The 18,299-nt window shown below is 45.8% G+C and overlaps 1 protein-coding gene across 2 annotated transcripts in view; it reads left to right on the top strand.

Moving 5' to 3' along the window:
• ALMS1 (ALMS1 centrosome and basal body associated protein) overlaps positions 1–18,299 on the top strand; it is a 220,681-nt gene that overhangs the window by 182,312 nt on the left and 20,070 nt on the right. The window contains exon 16 of one of the 2 annotated variants that reach the window (XM_086960096.1): positions 14,506–14,677. In XM_086960096.1, coding sequence (XP_086816222.1) covers positions 14,506–14,677 — 172 coding nt within the window. Of the gene's footprint in view, positions 1–14,505; positions 14,690–18,299 lie in introns of both variants that reach the window. The other variant, XM_086960094.1, reaches the window with a different exon arrangement.

The following is an 18,299-nucleotide window of genomic DNA, read 5'->3' as shown; positions in this document are numbered from 1 at the left end:
CCTTCATCGACTTCCATCCCTCCTGTCCAGCCCACTCTTGAAAAAAATTGACATTCGTCAAAGAAAGATTCAAATTCAGGAAGGAACTGGTCGGAATCTTGCCTCTCCGCAATGAAAGAGGATGCATTAGACATTCCTCTTCCTTCTGAAAAAAGACAAAGGATAAGCCACCAGTCCTACTCACCCGTCTCCTCCTCCACCACCATCAGCACCCCTCCATCCCCAACTCCTTCTCCTCCACCACTGTCTCCATCACATGAGCCACTTGATTTTTCACCTCAAGGGTCACCACTTCAGACCATGGGGGGGTTATGAGGGCCATTAGGGGAAACTGACCCTTGGGATATGTATGGCATTGATCCCACTAGTCCCACCGATCCCCAGATTTATATCCAGCTGATCCCTCCCCACCTGAAGATGCCACTTCCTTTCCTCAGGTTGTTGCTAGGGACAGCAGCTGTTTATAGTGTTGAGCTGCTTGAAGAACCCCTAGAGCAGGATTTTCTATTTGACATCCTTTCTTCCACTCACAAGGACACCCAGTATTTGCCCATGCTTCCTGGCATGATGAGACATGGAGAGAGCATTTTCAAAGAGCCATTTAATGCTTGGGTCATCACTTCAAGAGTGGACACAAAATATAAAGCTGCTCCCTCTGACCACCCCCTTTATGTGGGGTCAGGTTCCACCAGACTCCATTATTTCCACTACTGCTCGTAAAAGCGCAAACAGTAAGGCTGCTGGGGACACCCCACCATCTAAGAAGGAAAGCAGGCACATAGATGCAGCTGGCAAAAGGGTTGCAGCACAAGCAGCCAATCATTGGTGTATTGCCAATTTACAAGCTCCTCTAGCACGTCATGATAGACCCCTCTGGAATAAAATGGAATAACTCTTGCAGTACCTCCCCGAGAAATTCTACAAAAGAGGCCAACAAATTGTCAAAGAAGTGCAAGCAATTACCAACAATTCAATTCACCACGGCCTAGACGCAGCAGATACAGCGGCTAGAAGTATTAATACCAGCGCTCTTCTTAGAAGACATGCATGGCTTAGATGTTCTGAAATCAAGTCAGGGGTACAGCAGGCAGTCTTAAATATACCTACTGATACAGAGCACCTTTTTGGACCGAAGGTAGATATGACTCTTGGCAAAATGAAAAAGGACACAGACACAGCTAAGGCCATGGGGGCTCCTTTCATCGCTCAGGTTACAGAGGTGCTTATAAATCCACCTCCACAGACACACCCACTTCCCTACCTAAACAAACCCAGTCCACCTACAGTAAGGGTTATCTCAGAGATTCCTTTAGAGGAGGAAACAACAAGGGAAGGGTCAAGAGTCCCTTTGCAAATGGAGCAACAACCACTGCAAAGCAGTGCCTACCCAATCTTCCCTCCCAACCACACATTACACCTATCTGGGGCAGGCTGCAGGTCTTCTACCCTGTCTGGGATTCCATCACCACAGACAAGTGGGTACTAGCCATCATCCAACATGGCTATTGTTTAGAGCTCATTACCACACCAACCAACATTCCCCCTCGTTCTCACAGGGTTTCACAGGATCATCTACCACTCCTCAAACAAGAGGTCAAAGCTCTTCTTCTCAAGGGGGCCATAACCCGTCCCTCTTCAACAACAAGGTTCAGGGATACTCTCTATTCATTCTGATTCCCCAAAAGGATGGATTGCTAAGACCTCTAAACCACGCCATCCTATCGGAACACTAACATATGGTCACTCTACATAATGTTATTCCACTTCTCTAACATGGCTGCTTTATGGCAACACTAGACCTAAAGGACGCCTACTTTCACTTACCAATACACCCTTCTCACTGCAAATAACTCAGATTGTTTATAGCAGGCAAGCACTGCCAATTCAAAGTACTACAGTTCGGGGTGACTAGTGCACCTCGGGTGTTCACCAAGTGCTTGCCAGTGATCGCAGCACATCTGTGAAGTCAAAAAATCTGTGTATTTTCATACATGGCCAATTGGCTCTTCAAGGCCAGCTCTCACAAACAAGGCCAACAGCACAGTCAGTTGACAGTGGAGGTACTTCACAAGCTGGGGTTTACTGTCTCACCTTCAACCTCTACAAGTTCAGCCTCACTTGGGAGCTACAGCAATGTCAAGCTCACCACTGGTCGCAGTTACAGGGTCACCTCAAAGATCTAGTGTTGATAGACCGCCAAACTCACTGTTTTCTACAATGGTGGACCACCAACAATCTGTTGAATGGGTGGCCTTTTCTGGACCCTGTTCCTCAGATCACTCTTACCACAGACGCATCAAACACGGTTAGGGGTGCCCATCTACAGGACTTGAGAGAGAAGGTCTTTGGGATGCCAAACATCAATCTCTACACATCAACTACCTGGAGCTTCAGGTACTATATCTAGCACTAAGACTTTCCTTCTTCACCTGTCACACAAGGTGGTTCTCTTTAGGACGGATAATATGAGAGCCATGTATAATCTACAAAAACGGGGGGACATGGTCTTCGCAACTATCACACCTGTCTTAGACCATATGGAACTGGGCTCTGGTCTTCACCACAGCATTCACCTTTTGGCGCAATATATGCTGGGGGCAGACAACGATTTTGCTGTCCTGCTCAGCAGGATGCAGCAATAGACCCACGAGTGAGAACTCCACCCACAAGTCCTCCTTCCCTTCTTTCAAAGGTGGGTGTTTCCTCAGATCGGCTTTTTCTCCACAGCAGAAAACGTTAAATGCCCAAATTTCACGTCCAGGTACCCACACCTACTATCCAAGGGCAACGCACTATGGATGAGTTGATCAAGGATATTTGCCTATGCATTTTCACCTCTCCCTCTCATTCTATATCTACATAGATAGAACTAAAACTTTGAGGAAAACAAAGCAACTCTTTGTAGCATTTTTCCCCACTAAATAAAGGCAACCCAATATACAAATCAGGCATAGCCAGATAGATAGTCAAATGTATTCAAACTTGCCGCATTAAGGCCAAAAGACGTTTACCTGTTACCACCAGAGATATTCCAATCATAAAAAAGGAGGCCACTATGGTCTTTTTTAGGAAATATTCCCATAGCTGACATTTGTAAGGGTGCTACATTGACTACACCACACACATTTACCAAACCCTACCGTGTGTATGTTTTTGCACGCCAACAAGGCAATGTAGGTCAGGCAGAGCTACGTACTCTTTTTCAAACTACTGCAGCTCCCACAGGCCAGCTACCTCTGCGTAGGAGGGACTGCTTTGCAGTCTATACAGAGCATATGTATCTACAGCCACACATGCCATCACACTTATTTTCACCCTGTAAGCATCTGTTCGTGGTATTTATTGCTCTAGATTCACATGCTCACTCCCTCCTTCCCAGACTCCTTTGGCCATTGTAGTTACATTACATACTTATGTGATACACCTACTTTTAGCATGGGTATCGCTTTTCGAACACATTCCTTACATTCCTTTCTCACCGACTGTGGGAAAACAATTTAACACAGGAGTCGATGCCTATGTGAAGTATCACGGAGAGGAGGAGTCACTCGGTCTCATGACACGAAACACTTCTTCGGAAAAAAATACCTTGCACAACTCCAGGCCCATCACTAGATGGCAGGAGTATGCAGAGCATGTGAATCTACAGCACTACATGCCACAGACAGATTCTTTAACATTATCCTTTTCCATTTCCCTCTCATTGGAGCAAGAGTGAGTGAGCAATGCTGTGGATTATTTCTCTGTTGCTGAGTTGCTCTGTCACATTTTCCAGTGGTATAAGGATGTGGTGGTAATAGAAGTAATGGTGTATTATATAATGGAGTTATCCATTCATTCTTTTAATGTGTATCATTGTTGTCTCGATAGCGCATACAAGTGGTGACCAGTGAATGTAGCCATTCATTCTTTTAATGTGTATCATTGTTGTCTCAATAGCGCATACAAGTGTTGACCAGTAAATGTAGCTGTTGGACATGGCCCTTCTTAGGGGATTTCCTTAAACATTTTGCTTTTTCTCCTCTTGGTTATTGCTGATTCTCTTCTAGTGGCCTTAGGACTCTGGGCGCGTTCCCTCTGTAATGCATTGTGAAGGCATGTGCAAACACCCTTCCTACCCATGCTAGAAGGTGGTGCTTACTTGTTTGGTTTAGGTGTTGTAACTGTGAGTGCCCTGTAAATAGGTACACCATATACCCAGGGCAGGGACTGCACTGGCTAATGGTGGGATGCAGCACTGATTGTGCCACCCACCAGAATAGCTTTTCAAACGCATATCAAGCCTGCCATTGCAGGACTGTGGGTGCCCAGTTAAGCCTATGCTCAGGTTGGCATTTCTAACTCATTGGCCAACCCTGAGTAGACCTTCCACTACCACTAGAGCATTCCAGGGTAAGCCCTGAGCGGTGGAGCAAGTGGTAGGTGAAAGGCAGGGCAGGTACACATGGGTGTTTCATGCCCGGGTAGTGAAGATCCCCCATGTGGGTTTTCCCTACCTAGGACGTTGGCTCTTCCCATGGGAAAACACCTTGGTTTTGCTGGTTCTCTATTAGTGGCCTTAGGGCTGGGCACATTCCCACTGCAAATGGAGTGTGAAAATACGTGCCCTTCCTACACTCGTTAGGAAGTGGTACTTACCTGATGATTTTAAACATGCCTCAAGCCTGCCATTACAGGCCTGTGGGGGTGCACTTCCACCTATGTGGCTTTTAAACGTGTCAAGCCTGCCATTGTAGAACTATTTCTGCACAGTTGCACTTTTGCTCCGGTTGGCCTTTCTAAACCACTGGCCGATCTTGAGGGGACCTTGCAGTACCGCTAGGGCACCCCTGGGGTAAATCTTAAGGGATGAAGCAAGAGGTAGATGAAAAGCAGGGTAGGTACACAGTGTGTGTTCCTTGCTCAGGTAGTGAAGAATACTCGTGTGTTTTCACTACCTATGAAGTTTGCTCTTCCCATAGGTTACCATGGGGGGGTGGGGGCTGAAATTACTTCGAGCTGCAATGGTGGTTTGCAGGGATGCAGCCTCATAATGTTTCCTCTCATTGGCTGCCGAATGACAAACCCTCTTCTGTGGTAAAGGTGGATTTGTCATCAATGGGTTAGAAATGGCACAACTAGAAAGTGGGCATTTCTCTGCTCTAAAACTATGGCTGTCATATTATCAGTCCCACTAGAGGATGGGGGAGCTTCTCTGTGCATTCCCCAGAGACCGCTATAAACATTGGGCAGGCAACTAGAACGATGGACCTCTGCCATTTGAGGGCCTGGCTGAATACATTAGAGCAGAGGTCTTCAAACTTTTGGATGCCAAGACCCCCCTGTCAACATTTTGAGGCGTAAGGACCCCCTCCTGACCAAAACTTCTAAACCTGTAGGCAGGGCTATTAGAATTATGAGGCAGGTGAGGACCAAATTACGCAACAGGCTTGACTAAATTGTGTGGGAAGAAAATGTAAGTAATGTTAGGTGATGCTGTGTATTTTGGGATAGCATTGCTTCTTTATATTGACATTTTTTGCACACAGTAACACTGAGGAAAGATTTCATCCCATCAGTACCCGTTTATAACCAAAATACAGCTATTAACATCAGAAAGATTTCTAGTCAACCTTTGAGAAGGGCCTTCCACTCCGCAGGAATACGTGCTGCCACATTAGACGCTCACCTGGCCCTGGCCAGGAGAAGCAGGGGTCCCTTAAAAACCTGGCGGTTTTGTGCAGAGTTAAACAGCTTACCCATGCAGCTTTCCTCTCACCGCCTCTCTTCCACCCCTCTCTCCTCTCCTAACCCTGGATCCCTCTCTCTGCAGGCCATTTTCTTTCACCCCTTTTTACAACTTCTGAACTCTCCCCATTCAACCTCTCACTTAACCTCTAATCACCTCTTGCCGTTCTCTCTTTTCACTGCCCTCATCTCTAACAGTCTCGCATTTATCTCATGGCCTCTCTGGCCCGGTCACCACCTGTGCCTCTCAGCACTTCTCATTCACCTCGTCTCTCCCTCGTCTATTTGTATCTTACACCTCTCCAGTCCCCCCATTCAACTTTCACATCTCCCCTTTGTTCTCACACTCATTTCTTGCGTGTCCACACTTCTCTTCGGCAGTTCACATTTCTCCTCATCCCTGAACTCTTCAATCTAATTCTCTCACTCCCTTGCTGTCCTCTTTCATCCTCATTTCTCCTCACCAAGCATACGGGCCGGACCCGTATGCTCCTTTCGCCCTGTGCCACTCTGCTTATTGTTCCCAAATTTAAGAAGGCATGGGCTGTCTGTCTCGCTGTTTTGGTGCAGGCCGCGCAGTTATGGAACTTGTACCCTCCTTTGCTTCTCTCCACCAAGAATCTATTATCCTTTAGGAAGATATAAAAACCTTTCTCTATGCTCTGTGCTCTGTAGGTTACCCCATGTGTCTGGTTCGCCTTCTCCTTCTGTGTTTCTCATTTGCCTACAGGCAGCAGATGGTTATTAGCCCCAGGACATCTTTTGGTAACAGTAGCGCACTACAAATGTAAATAATAATAATAGCCAGAAGCAGGGGAGTCACTAGATCCCAGCCAGGGCTGGTCCTAACACTGGCCGCACACGATGCAAGAGTCTATTTTTGTGCCCCACCCCCGTTTCCTCCTTCTCCATGAATTCCATCACTGACACTCACCAACAATACACCTCATCTCTGTATAGCACCTTTCTGACAAACATTTCATTTTTTATAGCGCTACTCGTAGTTTACTCACACTCAGTTCTGTGATCTGCATGGTACACGTTCTTTGTAGCTGGCACATTAACCCTCTGCACACTGTGTGGGTGACAGGTGTGCCCATGTGAGTGCACGGTGACGATGCAACAGTGCGAGATTAGGGTAAGAGGAGTGACTGCAGGGTGAGTGAGGTGGCATATGAATTTATGAATTTAGGTGCGAATGCAAGTTCAGAATGGGACAAATGAATGTATGATTACTGATGGCCTTGTTTGAATGAGTTGCATATTGAGCATTGAGGGGGGACAGGTGAGTGAAGTGTCACAGGAGTGCAGGATGAGTAGTGTACTTGTGTGCCTGCAGGGTGAGGTATAGGGTGAACAGCGCAAGTGCATTGTGAGTGCAGAGTGATCACTGTGAGTGCAGGGTGAGTGGGTGAATGGTGTGAGTGCATTGTGATCAGTGTGAGTGCAGGGTGATCAGTGTGAGTGCAGGGTGAATGGTGTGAGTGCATGGTGATCAGTGTGAGTGCAGGGTGATCAGTGTGAGTGCAGGGTGAGCGTGAAAATGAAGGGCGAGAATGAGGAGCGAGTTGTCTAAATGCAGGGTGCATTCCCAGACACTTGAAGTAACTCATCATGTTATTGACGACGGCATAGGGTTTAAGATCTAAGTTAAACTATTGCCGCATTAATCAAGGGTTCAGGAAATAAATAATGTGCTGATCCTGCAACAAACTTACAGTCCTATGATTAGGGTTGCCAGCAGATTATTTTGATGGCCCGATCGGTACAAAATTAAGCAGTCACTTAAAGCTGTATTTTAAGCACTTATCTGTGCATACTTTGAACAACAAATATAAATAGAAAGCCCTTTTAATTGTGTTCTAGGGCTGCCTCAATGATCCATGACTGACAAAAAGAAAAAAGACAGAAAAGTCACATAATGAATGCATACATACTTTTGTATTTAAAAGTCTATTAAGTGTCAAGTGGAGGTCTTTCCAGGCTCTTTAAACAAAAAAGGCAGGCATTTTTCTTTTGGCAAACACTACTTTATATTACTTTTCATTAAATGCATTATCACAGTACAACAGTACATGTAAAATACAAATGTAAGGAACAGGCAGAGTGGGGGCCCAGGGGGTACTGGAACCAGGCAAAAAAAAACTAAGCCTCTGTAACCAGTTTACAAAGGCATGTAAATATGCATATGGTCTTTAAAGACCTGTGAAAACTCGGGCGGCAGGAGATGACTCCAGACACTACCCCCAGCAGCTCGAGTTTCACTGCAGCAGCAGCCTAGCTGAGATACACGATGAGGGAGGAGAGGGGCTGAAGCCCTTGGGCCTGGGCAGAAGTGTAACTGCGAAGGCGCGACCCCCTTTGCATCGCTCCACGCCCCCCCTGGGGGTCGCGCCCCACAGTTTGAAGATCCCTGGATTAGAGGAAGAGGTTTTGCCTCTGAGAGCCAGAACATGGCCCCACTAAATATTAAAATCTGCATTCCACGGCCCCATGGCAGACAGGACAAAAATTTAGGGGCGATCTTAGTGGCTCAAAGGGATACCCTCTGAACTGAACCACCCCCAACTTCAAGGCACACTACAGTATAATTACTGGTGCCATACTTAAGCAGGATAGAAATACTTTTGTGGGGACGTGGGACAGGAGAGCTGGAACTGCGTGGTGCACCCTGCCAGAGGAATCTGTTGTGCACAAGGAGGATTACTGCCATTGGAAAGGACTGTGCACCCTTCCTGAATAGCTGCTGGCCTGCGGTGACTACTTGCTGCTGTGTGGCACCCTGAAGTGTGCTCACCTAGGATTAGTTGGCTTGCCTCCTGTTTTCTTGTAGAGGTCTCAGGAAAAGTCAAAGGCCTCATGCGAGGAAACCACGGCATCTACTTTTGACCCCGGGAGAGCGGTGGCCTCTTAAGTGTCCACATCGTCTGCTGAATCCCAACTGGGAGCTTGGCATTGGTGTGGAACTAAGTATTGTGCCTGGAGACCGTATTACCTTGTGCAGAGCCCCAAAAGTACTGCCTGCGTCTAAGGAGTGTGGCACCTGCATCGTAGGGGCTCATCGCGCATAAGACCCACGTGGCCTGCTTCGTTGATCGTGCTGCATTTCTCTCCTGCAACCCCTCCTTCTCCTGTTTCAAGAGGGACCTGAAACTCCATCTCCTTACCAAATACTTTCGTGACCAACGTCAACTACCCTAGTCTTCTTTATCCAAGTTGCCCCTCTCCCTGGACTTTTAAGGATAGTGGGTGACCGGACTATGTCTTTCTCGCCCTTTCTTTTTGCTTTCTCCCCCTCCGCTGCACTGCATATTTATTCCCATGCTGTATTTTTGTCTGTGGTTTGCTTCCTTACTGCCGGCCTACTATGTAATGTATTGTCCTTCTGCTGTTTTACTGTGTGTATGTAAAGCGCTCTGATACCTACGGGTCGAGCTAGCGCTATATAAAACTTAAAAAAAAATTTTTTTTAAATAAATTGCGTGCAGTATCCGATTCACAGGTAGGGACTCTCGGAGGTGAGGGCTTACCCGTCTTAGTGCCGCATTCTACCTCGTGCCGCCCTGCTGAACTTGCACCTGTGTGTTTGTGTGACCCATATCAGTGCACTCCAGATGTTGTGCTTCCTTTCCAGGGAGCTGTGGAGGAGCGATTCAAATTCTGTGGTGTCACTATTGCCTGGGTGCTACTTTGATGGATGTGTGTCCTTCTTCCGAGAGGCTCCCTTGCTTAATCCCCCATTCATCGATTGTTCCTTTTGTGCCCGGCCAACTGCCCGCTCCTCAACCGGCCTGATGACTTCATGTTGCCAGGTAGTATTGCCCTGATTGGTCCTTGGGTGGTGAGAGTAATTGACTGACCTAAGGAACACTTCCATGAACGATCAGAAGCGGTTCAAGAGACAACGTGACCACCCCCTGTGATTCGGGAAGCTGGGCTGGTGCTGAAAGACACAGTGTGTAATCCTTTGATTGAGCGACTACTGTCCTCAGCCTGCTTCTGCTTCGCATACCGTGGGTGAACTTCCAGAGTAGTTGCCAAACCCCCATTAGTCGACTGCCGCTTAACTAGCCCTGCTATCTTGTACCACTTTCTTTTCTGGGATCCTAACTTAAGTGCGAGTCCAGCCGCAGTCGGCCTATTATCAAGGGGACCTGCCGGATATCATTGCACTTCCCCTGTTCCTAAGCCTGTAGTGGTCTGGATGGACGCTTCATTTAACTTTCAGACTCAAACCAAAAAGGTGGCGGGAACCTGCTTTGGTTTGTTGCGCGGTCTTAAACTCATCCTGGGCTTCTTCAATGCCCCGACAACGCAGATCATCATCCAGGCTCTGATCATGTCAAGACTCGACTATGCCAGTTCATTGTATTTGGGAGTCAACAAGTCACAAATACAAAGGCTAGAGAGAGTCCAGAATATGGCCGCAAGATTCGTCCCGGTCTGCGCAGAACCTGCTCAGAGTCTAGCGCCATTTGCCATCTCCACTGGTTGCCTGTGGCCAGGCGAATCGAGTTTAAGGCGCTGTGCATAGCCTATAAAATTCTGAAATTGCCATCTCCACAAATCTTGACTGACCTACTTTTACCCTACACCCCCACGCGATCGCTCTGTTTTTTGGGACAATGCCTGGTAGTGACCCCCCGCGTGAGAAGGGTTCGTGCCCGAGGTAGTTCCTTTCGGTACAGAGCTGCCATCCTTTGGAATTCCTTGCCAGCCCACATTCAGGGGCTCAAGAACTACCTCCCATTCAGGAAAGACATTAAAACTTTTCTTTTCCCCTCTCTGTAGGCCTTCCAGTGCCTTTCCGTGCGTGGCCATTTTCCTGCTGTTCAGCGCCGGGATGCCTCTTTGCTAGGCAGCTGTCGCGCTTTATAAACTCTTAACATAACATAACATTGCAGTGATTCGTGTGTGTGTGTGCGAGTGTGGTCCATACAGGCCTGCCTGCTACCTGTGGCACCGCTTATCTGTGCTGAATGATTGCAACTTCACGTGTGAAGTCGCTGTGTATTTATTGTGTGAAAGTGCTGTGCCAATGATTTACACATTGCCTCTGTGATAAGCCTGACTGCTCGGTGCCAAACTACCCAAGGGTGAGTGCAGGTTATCCCCTGATGCGATTGGTTGGGTTTGCTTGGCTAGGGCCTCGCCTCGGCCAACCAGAATACGGCAGTTCCAACAGTAGCCCATTGAGACATCGCCTAAGACTCTCATCTAGAGGGAGATATCACTTTGCTGAGGGCAGCCTGAGTGGATCTGGACAAGGAAATAAAGTTGCAGTGATGTTGATACAGGGCTTGCCCCATACTGAACGCAAGTCTCTTTCTAGGGTTACTAGCTCTGCAGAAAACTTTTCAGTTAGAAAAAGATCAAGCATGAAGGAGAGTTAAGAGCTGATGCACATATTAGTCATCATATTGCAAATGGCAGCACAGATCAGACATTGATAATGTCCTTTCCTCCCTGAGTGATACTACTACATAAGTATCTCAGGCTGTATCAGCTAGGCCCACAATCGGGTATAGTGAAGTTACCCCATCAGCTACAATTTAGCACAGACTTTGGGGCACATGTGCAAATGGTTTTAACATTCTCAAACCCTCCAATTCGGAAAATCAGAGGGTCTGCTAATGCTAAAACCCTTTTACTTATGTACTGAACGCATTAGCGATTCGGAAAGGTTTTTGATTCATAAGATTCAAAAAAGGTTTTGAATCACTGTTAGAAATGGGGGTCTCTAGTTGGAAATGGTTTGCATCGTTCTCCAAGTAGGGACCCTTCTTTCTAGCCAGAATAAGGGGGATACACTTCTGCAATAACCCCTGCTAACCTCCTTGGTAGCTTGGCATGAGCAGTCATGCTTATCTGGGAGGCAGTGTGTACAGCTTTTACACATAATCAAAAGTAATACAGTGAAAAAACTACAAAAGGACAACACACCAGTTTAGAAAAATATCCCCTACTTTATATATTCAAAACAAGACCTAAAAGATAAGAATCCAACATACTGTGCTTAAAAATATTCACTGTGCTAGAATAACCTTAAAAATGCAGTTACTTGGAGTCGGTAGCTCCGTCCGGTGTTACCGCGATACTGAAAACAACAGAAACCCAACAGTTCCGTCTCACTGAGTTGGTCGGGGTGTCGCCAGACTTGTAAACTGTACCTTTTTGTTCCTCCCGATCACAGTGCGAGTCGGTTGTGGCAACCGTCTCGTTGCGATGTGAAGTGAAGTGGTGCAGCGTGTGGTGCCCTCAAGGCGCGGTGCAGGCAGTGGCTTGGTGACGGTCGTCCTGCGATGTCGGTGAGACCAGGGCTGCTCACAGTGCAAGCAGCAGTTTGGTGGCGGTGGCAGTCGTCATCATCGTGAGACGAGGGTTGCAGTGCGAGATGCGGCTGTGCCTTCAGGACACAGAGCCAGCGACGGAGTTGGTTGCTTTCCCTCCTCTTTGGAGGCAGTTCCCAGAAGTTGGTGAAGTCTTTGCGGTCCCTTAGACTTCAGAACAGGAGGCAAGCTCTACTTCAAGCACTCGGGGATATTCCGCAACAAGTTTAGTAAAGTTCAGTCCAGTCCTATCACTGCCCAAGGCAGGAGCAGCAACTGAAGGCCAACCCAACAAAGCAACAACACAGCAAAGGGGCGGTACTCCTCCTGGCAGCTCTTCCAGCTCCAGCTTACTTGATTCCAGCGAGTTCTAAAATTCTGGTATCTGGGCCCCAATATTTATACTCTGTTTCTCTTTCTTCTTTTAGTCAGGGAGTGTCTGTGCCTGGCCCAAACGAGTACTGTCTTCTCTTTCCCGGCTTCCTGGCAGGAGGTGGAGACAGCATTCTCCAAGGCCGACCAGGCCCATTCAGGTGCAAGGAAATCTCCTCCCACTACTCTAAATGGAGCCCAGGTCTATTCAGCCCAGCCCTGACTCATCCAGGAAAGGCAGGACACACCTCAAGCCTCCCCAGTGGATGTCTGATAAGAATGCACATCCCCAGCCCCTGTCACTCCAAAGCCAGACAGTCAATCCACAACCCCACATAGGCACACAGCAAGGAAATACCTACTTTCTAAAAGTGGTATTTTTAAACGCAGAACACAAAGATGCACTTTTATATTCAGTTCAGGCATGCTATACCCCATTTCCCTACCTTGGGCCTACCTTTGGGGGACTTACAAGTAAGAAAAGGGAAGATTAGGGCCCGGCAAGTGGGTGCACCTGCTAGGTCGACATGGCAATTACAAACTACGATCAGACACCGCAGTGGCAGGTCTGAGAAACGTTTACAGGGCTGCTTGTGTGGGTGGCACAATCAGTGCTACAGGCCCACTAGCAGCATTTGATTTACAGGCCCTGGCATTCTGAGTACACTTTACTAGGGACTTACTAGTAATTCAAATATGTAATCATTGAACCACCAATCCATAATACCATTTAAAACAGGAGCACTTACACTTTAACACTGAACAGCAGTTCAAAAGTGCGCAGACACACTAAACCAGCAAAAAACATGTTTTGTGACTGACTTCTGGTTGTAAAACATTTATGTGTTAACGACCCCCAGGTTGGGGTAGTAACCCATTCGCAAAATCGGAGGGGTCCCTTTGTAAACCTTCCCATTTGAGATTGTACAAAAACGTTTGTTTAGGAAGCTGCAATGGTCCAATGGACCATTGTCTTTTCTTAAACAAACAAAAAAGATTTCTTTCTTTTTAAATGCAGTCCTATTTTCTTTAAGGAAAGCTTGCTGGATTTTATTTTTTAAACATTTGATTTATTAAAAAGCAATCACAGACGTGGTGGTTTGTTAACCCTAGGGGACTGCCATCCATGTGATGGCTGTGAATCTAAGTGAGTAGCAATTTGCAACCTACCTCATGAATGTTCATGAGGTAGGTCAAATTGTGACCTACTACTCTTCAGTATTTTCTGAATTGACCTATGAGTACATAGGTTGCTTTGCAACATGTTTCACTGCTCACAAATTGCTGGCAGTATTTCACAACCAGTGCTTTGTACATCTGGCCCTTTGTGCATTAACCTTCAGCCGGAACCACCAAAATCTTGAGCACAGTACAGCACACAGAAGTGGTGCCGCTGTTCATCTATCTGGACCAGGGAAGATTTCTACCCCGTAACAACATAAACAATAGCTTGACAGTTTTTTTAGCTGTCACTCGAGCTGCACCAGATACAATTGGCGTTGCAGGTCCTGATGTTACGAAGCATTTGAATCCCCGGATTGAGAGTTTCTGTTCGTCTTGCTTGAAGAATCGAGATGTTGACAACTATGATCTGATGGATCAAAATACTGTATGCATCCCACAGCCTGTAATGACAACTAGGTTATTTGCTCTGAAGGGTGGCAAATACATCAATGCTCAAGGCAAAGGCACAGTTTGTTGTCCTTAATACTTTCAGTAGATCTGTAATTCTTTGCAAAAAATTTGAGTTCGCAGCAGGTAACAAAAAATGATGGGGGACATTACATACGTGAAGGCCACAGAATGTGGCACTCCATGAGTTTGATCTGCTTCTATTTTTAAGTGATCAAGAGTGTCTACAGCAAATTATGGTAATCCCTATGCAAATTCCTGGCAGGCAAAACTGAGGTAAATTTGGTTGGAAAATGTCTTTTCTGAATAGGCCCCAATAGGTAACGTTATAGCTGTTCACCTTAATGTTGTGCTTCCGTCTATCACTGCTGATTATATCACTTTCTTGCATGTTGGTATGTAAAAGTGAGTCTACAATTAATGCTATGGTGATGTTTCATTGTAGGAGGCTCTGCAGATGCATCGGCCTGGATTTATCTCCAGTTCTCGAGAGCGGATAAAGCGATTGGAACTGATCAGGAAAGAACGAAAGCTGCAAAGCATGTTTCAGAAAGAGCGAGACCAGCTATTTAATCCCCTGGAGGAAAGGAGAGAGTGGCAGAGTACCGCACATCCAGGTTTAGAGAAAGGTGTTTCCCTAACTATATGCTTAAGAAATTGTAAACATATGGGGTTAGATGTATGAAGCTCAAATGGGTTCGCAAACGCCGAAATTCTCAGAATTTCAGCGTTTGCGAACCCATTTGAGCAAAATGGTATGTATAGCAAATTTTAGTACAAAATAAGGAATCGCAAATTTGCCATTTCTTATTTTGCGTTTGCATGTAAGGAATCGCAAAATTTGCGATTCCTTAAATGCAATGTATGATGCAATAAAAAATTGCTAATTTTCCCTAAGGAATCGCAAATTACCACCAACTTCAAGTTGGTGGTAATTTGCGAATTTCTTGAAAAATGCCCATTTTTGCATTTTTCAAAGTGCCATGTGATGCACATACATGCCCTTAGGGCATGTATGTGCACCCATGCTTATTTCAGCGGTGCAACAGGGTGTCCTTTGAACACCCTTGCACCCTTGAAATTATTCTCAATTTGCGATTAGCAAATTGCGAATCGCAAATTGAGAATAATGTCACATTCATTCCTATGGGCCTCCTGGCCCATAGAAATGAATGGGAAATTATTCCTTAATTGCGATTAGCAATTTGCTAATCGCAATAACGGGAATTTTAAGAAATTGCTAAAAAATTGCGAATTTCTACATACATACCATTTTGCAATTCTCAAATAGCGATTCCTTAAAAATCGCTATTTGAGAATCGGAAAAGTGTATCTTGATACATCTAGCCCTTAATTCCTTGACCTTCCATTGATACTTATTGAATTGGGATTTTCAGACAACATTGGTCAACGCATGTTTCAGTGGAATTCCGATATTTTCAACCCCCTTCTTTAAGACCTATAACTATTAATATTTCCTTTGTTACCCAATCCAACATTTTGGGTAATCCAAGGGATTTAAGTATTACAGTACTTAGAAGGTGGTCTACATTCGTGGACGTCCAGGAAATTGATTTCCTCAAGTGTGAACAATTGGATAATGAAGGATTCATTTGGAAAAAATCCTGAATGTGGTTGTATTCCATTTGATATGAGACCTATATACAAACATTTCTCTACTTGTTGGATTGAGTTACAAAGGAAATATTAAAAGTTATAGGTCCCGAATATGGTGGTTGAAAATATTGGAATTTCACAGAAATGTATGTTGACCAATATTGTTTGAAAAGCCCAGGTCAAGATGTATCAAAGGAAGACTATAAAGAATGATCTTCCTGGTTGTCTGATGAAAATTATTGTTCTGGGGTAAAAGGTTTGTGTCTATGAAGTGTCTATGAGTGTGCCTTATGTGTGAGAAACTGGCAAGTGGAGTGGTCATATGATTAATTGTCTGTTGTACTTTTATAGTTTTGTATTTATTGTAGTATTGTTTGTGGAGTCTATGTATTATATTGTATTGTAATTGTATTTATATAGCGCTTACTACCCCGGACGAGGCGCCAAAGCGCTTTTTCGGCGAGTAGCACGCTACTCCAGAACCCATAAAGGATTACTGTTAAATTGCTATAGTGAAATTTGCAAATAATTTGAGTGGTGGCTATGTTAGTCAGGTATTTGGATTCAGAAGGATAGTGGAGGGATAGAAGAGGGACAAAGGTTTGCCCCTGATGGGGTTTTGAAGCACTTTTTTGGTGAGTAGCACACTACTCTGCAACCCTTAAAGGATTAGTGGTGAATTAGTATAGTGAAATATGAAAGTAATATGAATTGTGAATATTAATCTGTTATTTGGATGGAGAAAGGATAGCGGAGGGACAGAAGAAGGACAAAAGGTTTGAATTTATATAGCGCTTGCTACCCCTCATGGAGTTTTGAAGCCTTTTTTTGGCAAGTAGCATGCTCCTCCGGAACCCTTAAAGGATTAGTGGTGAATTAGTATAGTGAAATATGAAAGTAATTTGAGAGGGGGACATGTTAGTCAGTTATTTGGATTGAGAAGGATAGCGGAGGGATAGAAGAGCGAAAAGTATTACATTTCTATTAAAAAAAGTGTAAAAAATGAAATATATGAAAATATGAAAAGTTATCAGAAATGTAAAATAAAGTTTTAATGAAAAAAAGTAAAAAATAAAATTATAATAAAATACAATTGTAAATAAGTTTTCGGGGTCAGCCTGCGTTGGATTATTTCCATTGATGAGTATAGATAGGTTAAGCGGGAGGTGTTATCATTGATTAGTAGACGCTGGTGAGCCTGAGAATTTATTCGCCTTCCGGTCAGTCTTCCTCTGCGGAAGAACCTGCTGTCCCAACAACAAGGCAGGTACTTTAACTGAACCTCCATGCATTGCACTGACCTCACAGATTGCATTTCCTGAGGCGGAAGCCGGGAAACAGTTAAGCTGACAAATTTTTAAATTGTAATTTTTAAAAACTGCTTTGCACTACCCTACCTTCCTGCACTCTTGCACGTTTCCCCCTCTCAGCCGATTTAACGCTGACGCGGGAAACATAGAACTTGAGCCGCCATCTTGGGGGAAGTTTCGGGTTGAAGGTCCAGTTGTTTGGCCCCTTCCGCCCTCACAAGTACAAAAGACGCGCTGGGGCTCACGCGTGCAGACCTCACAGTTTGCATTTCCTGAGGCGGAAGCCGGGAAACAGTTAAGCTGACAAATTTTTAAATTGTAATTTTTAAAAACTGCTTTGCACTACCCTACCTACCTGCACTCTTGCACATTTCCCCCTCTCAGCCGATTTAACGCTGATGCGGGAAACATAGAACTTGAGCCGCCATCTTGGGGGAAGTTTCGGGTCGAAGGTCCAGTTGTTTGGCCCCTCCCACCCTCACGAGTACAAAATGACCACCCCTACCCGGTCGCGCAGCAGACACGCGCAGCGGGCGTGCCAGAGACAAGCCCATCCGCGCCAGACCGGGCCCAGGGGCCAGCTCCCCTGCCAATTTCACCACATATTCCTCGGAAACCCTAAGAAATCTCCACCAGGTAACCCACTCGCCCTGCTCCACCATCCTCGACCGTCTGATACATCTGGGTATCCTCCGAAGCCCGACCAGCCCACTGGGACCCCTGCCCACCGCCCCTCGCCTGAACCAGCAACCTATCCCAGCACAAGCTGGAGATCAAAAATTGCACATTTCCTACCTCAACACCCGCTCCCTAGTTAAACACCAATTAGATATCTTCCTTTTCCTCTCGTCTAACAAACCCGACATCTTTTTTGTCACTGAAACATGGCTCAATGCTGACTCCTCCCCGGACATCTTGGCAGCCCTCCCAGACAACTATTACATCCTGCACGTTGACCGGGCCCCAGGGAAAGCAGTAGGGGGAGTAGCGGCCATCATTAACAAAAATCATGTCTCCACCAACATGTCGACATTCGACCTCCCTGCAGCAGATAATCCTATCATTAAATTTGAATCGAAAGCTGGACCATTAGTATGCATATTAATATACAGACCCCCACAACACATGCCCCTTTTTCCTCTCTCACTGTGCGACCAACTGGCCGCCATGGTTACAGACTACACAGAAATCCTACTTATTGGCGACTTCAATTACTGGTGTAATAGTGATCTCGGTGGCCCTTAGGCCAGTGAACTAATGGAGTTCTCTCGGGCCTCAATTTCAGCCATCACATGACCTCCGCCACCCACGT

The sequence above is a fragment of the Lissotriton vulgaris genome, chromosome 3_1 (assembly GCF_964263255.1).
Source record: "Lissotriton vulgaris chromosome 3_1, aLisVul1.2, whole genome shotgun sequence".
NCBI lineage: Eukaryota > Metazoa > Chordata > Amphibia > Caudata > Salamandridae > Lissotriton > Lissotriton vulgaris.
Note: the sequence above shows the minus strand (reverse complement) of the source record. Positions and strands in the feature narration are given on the sequence as shown.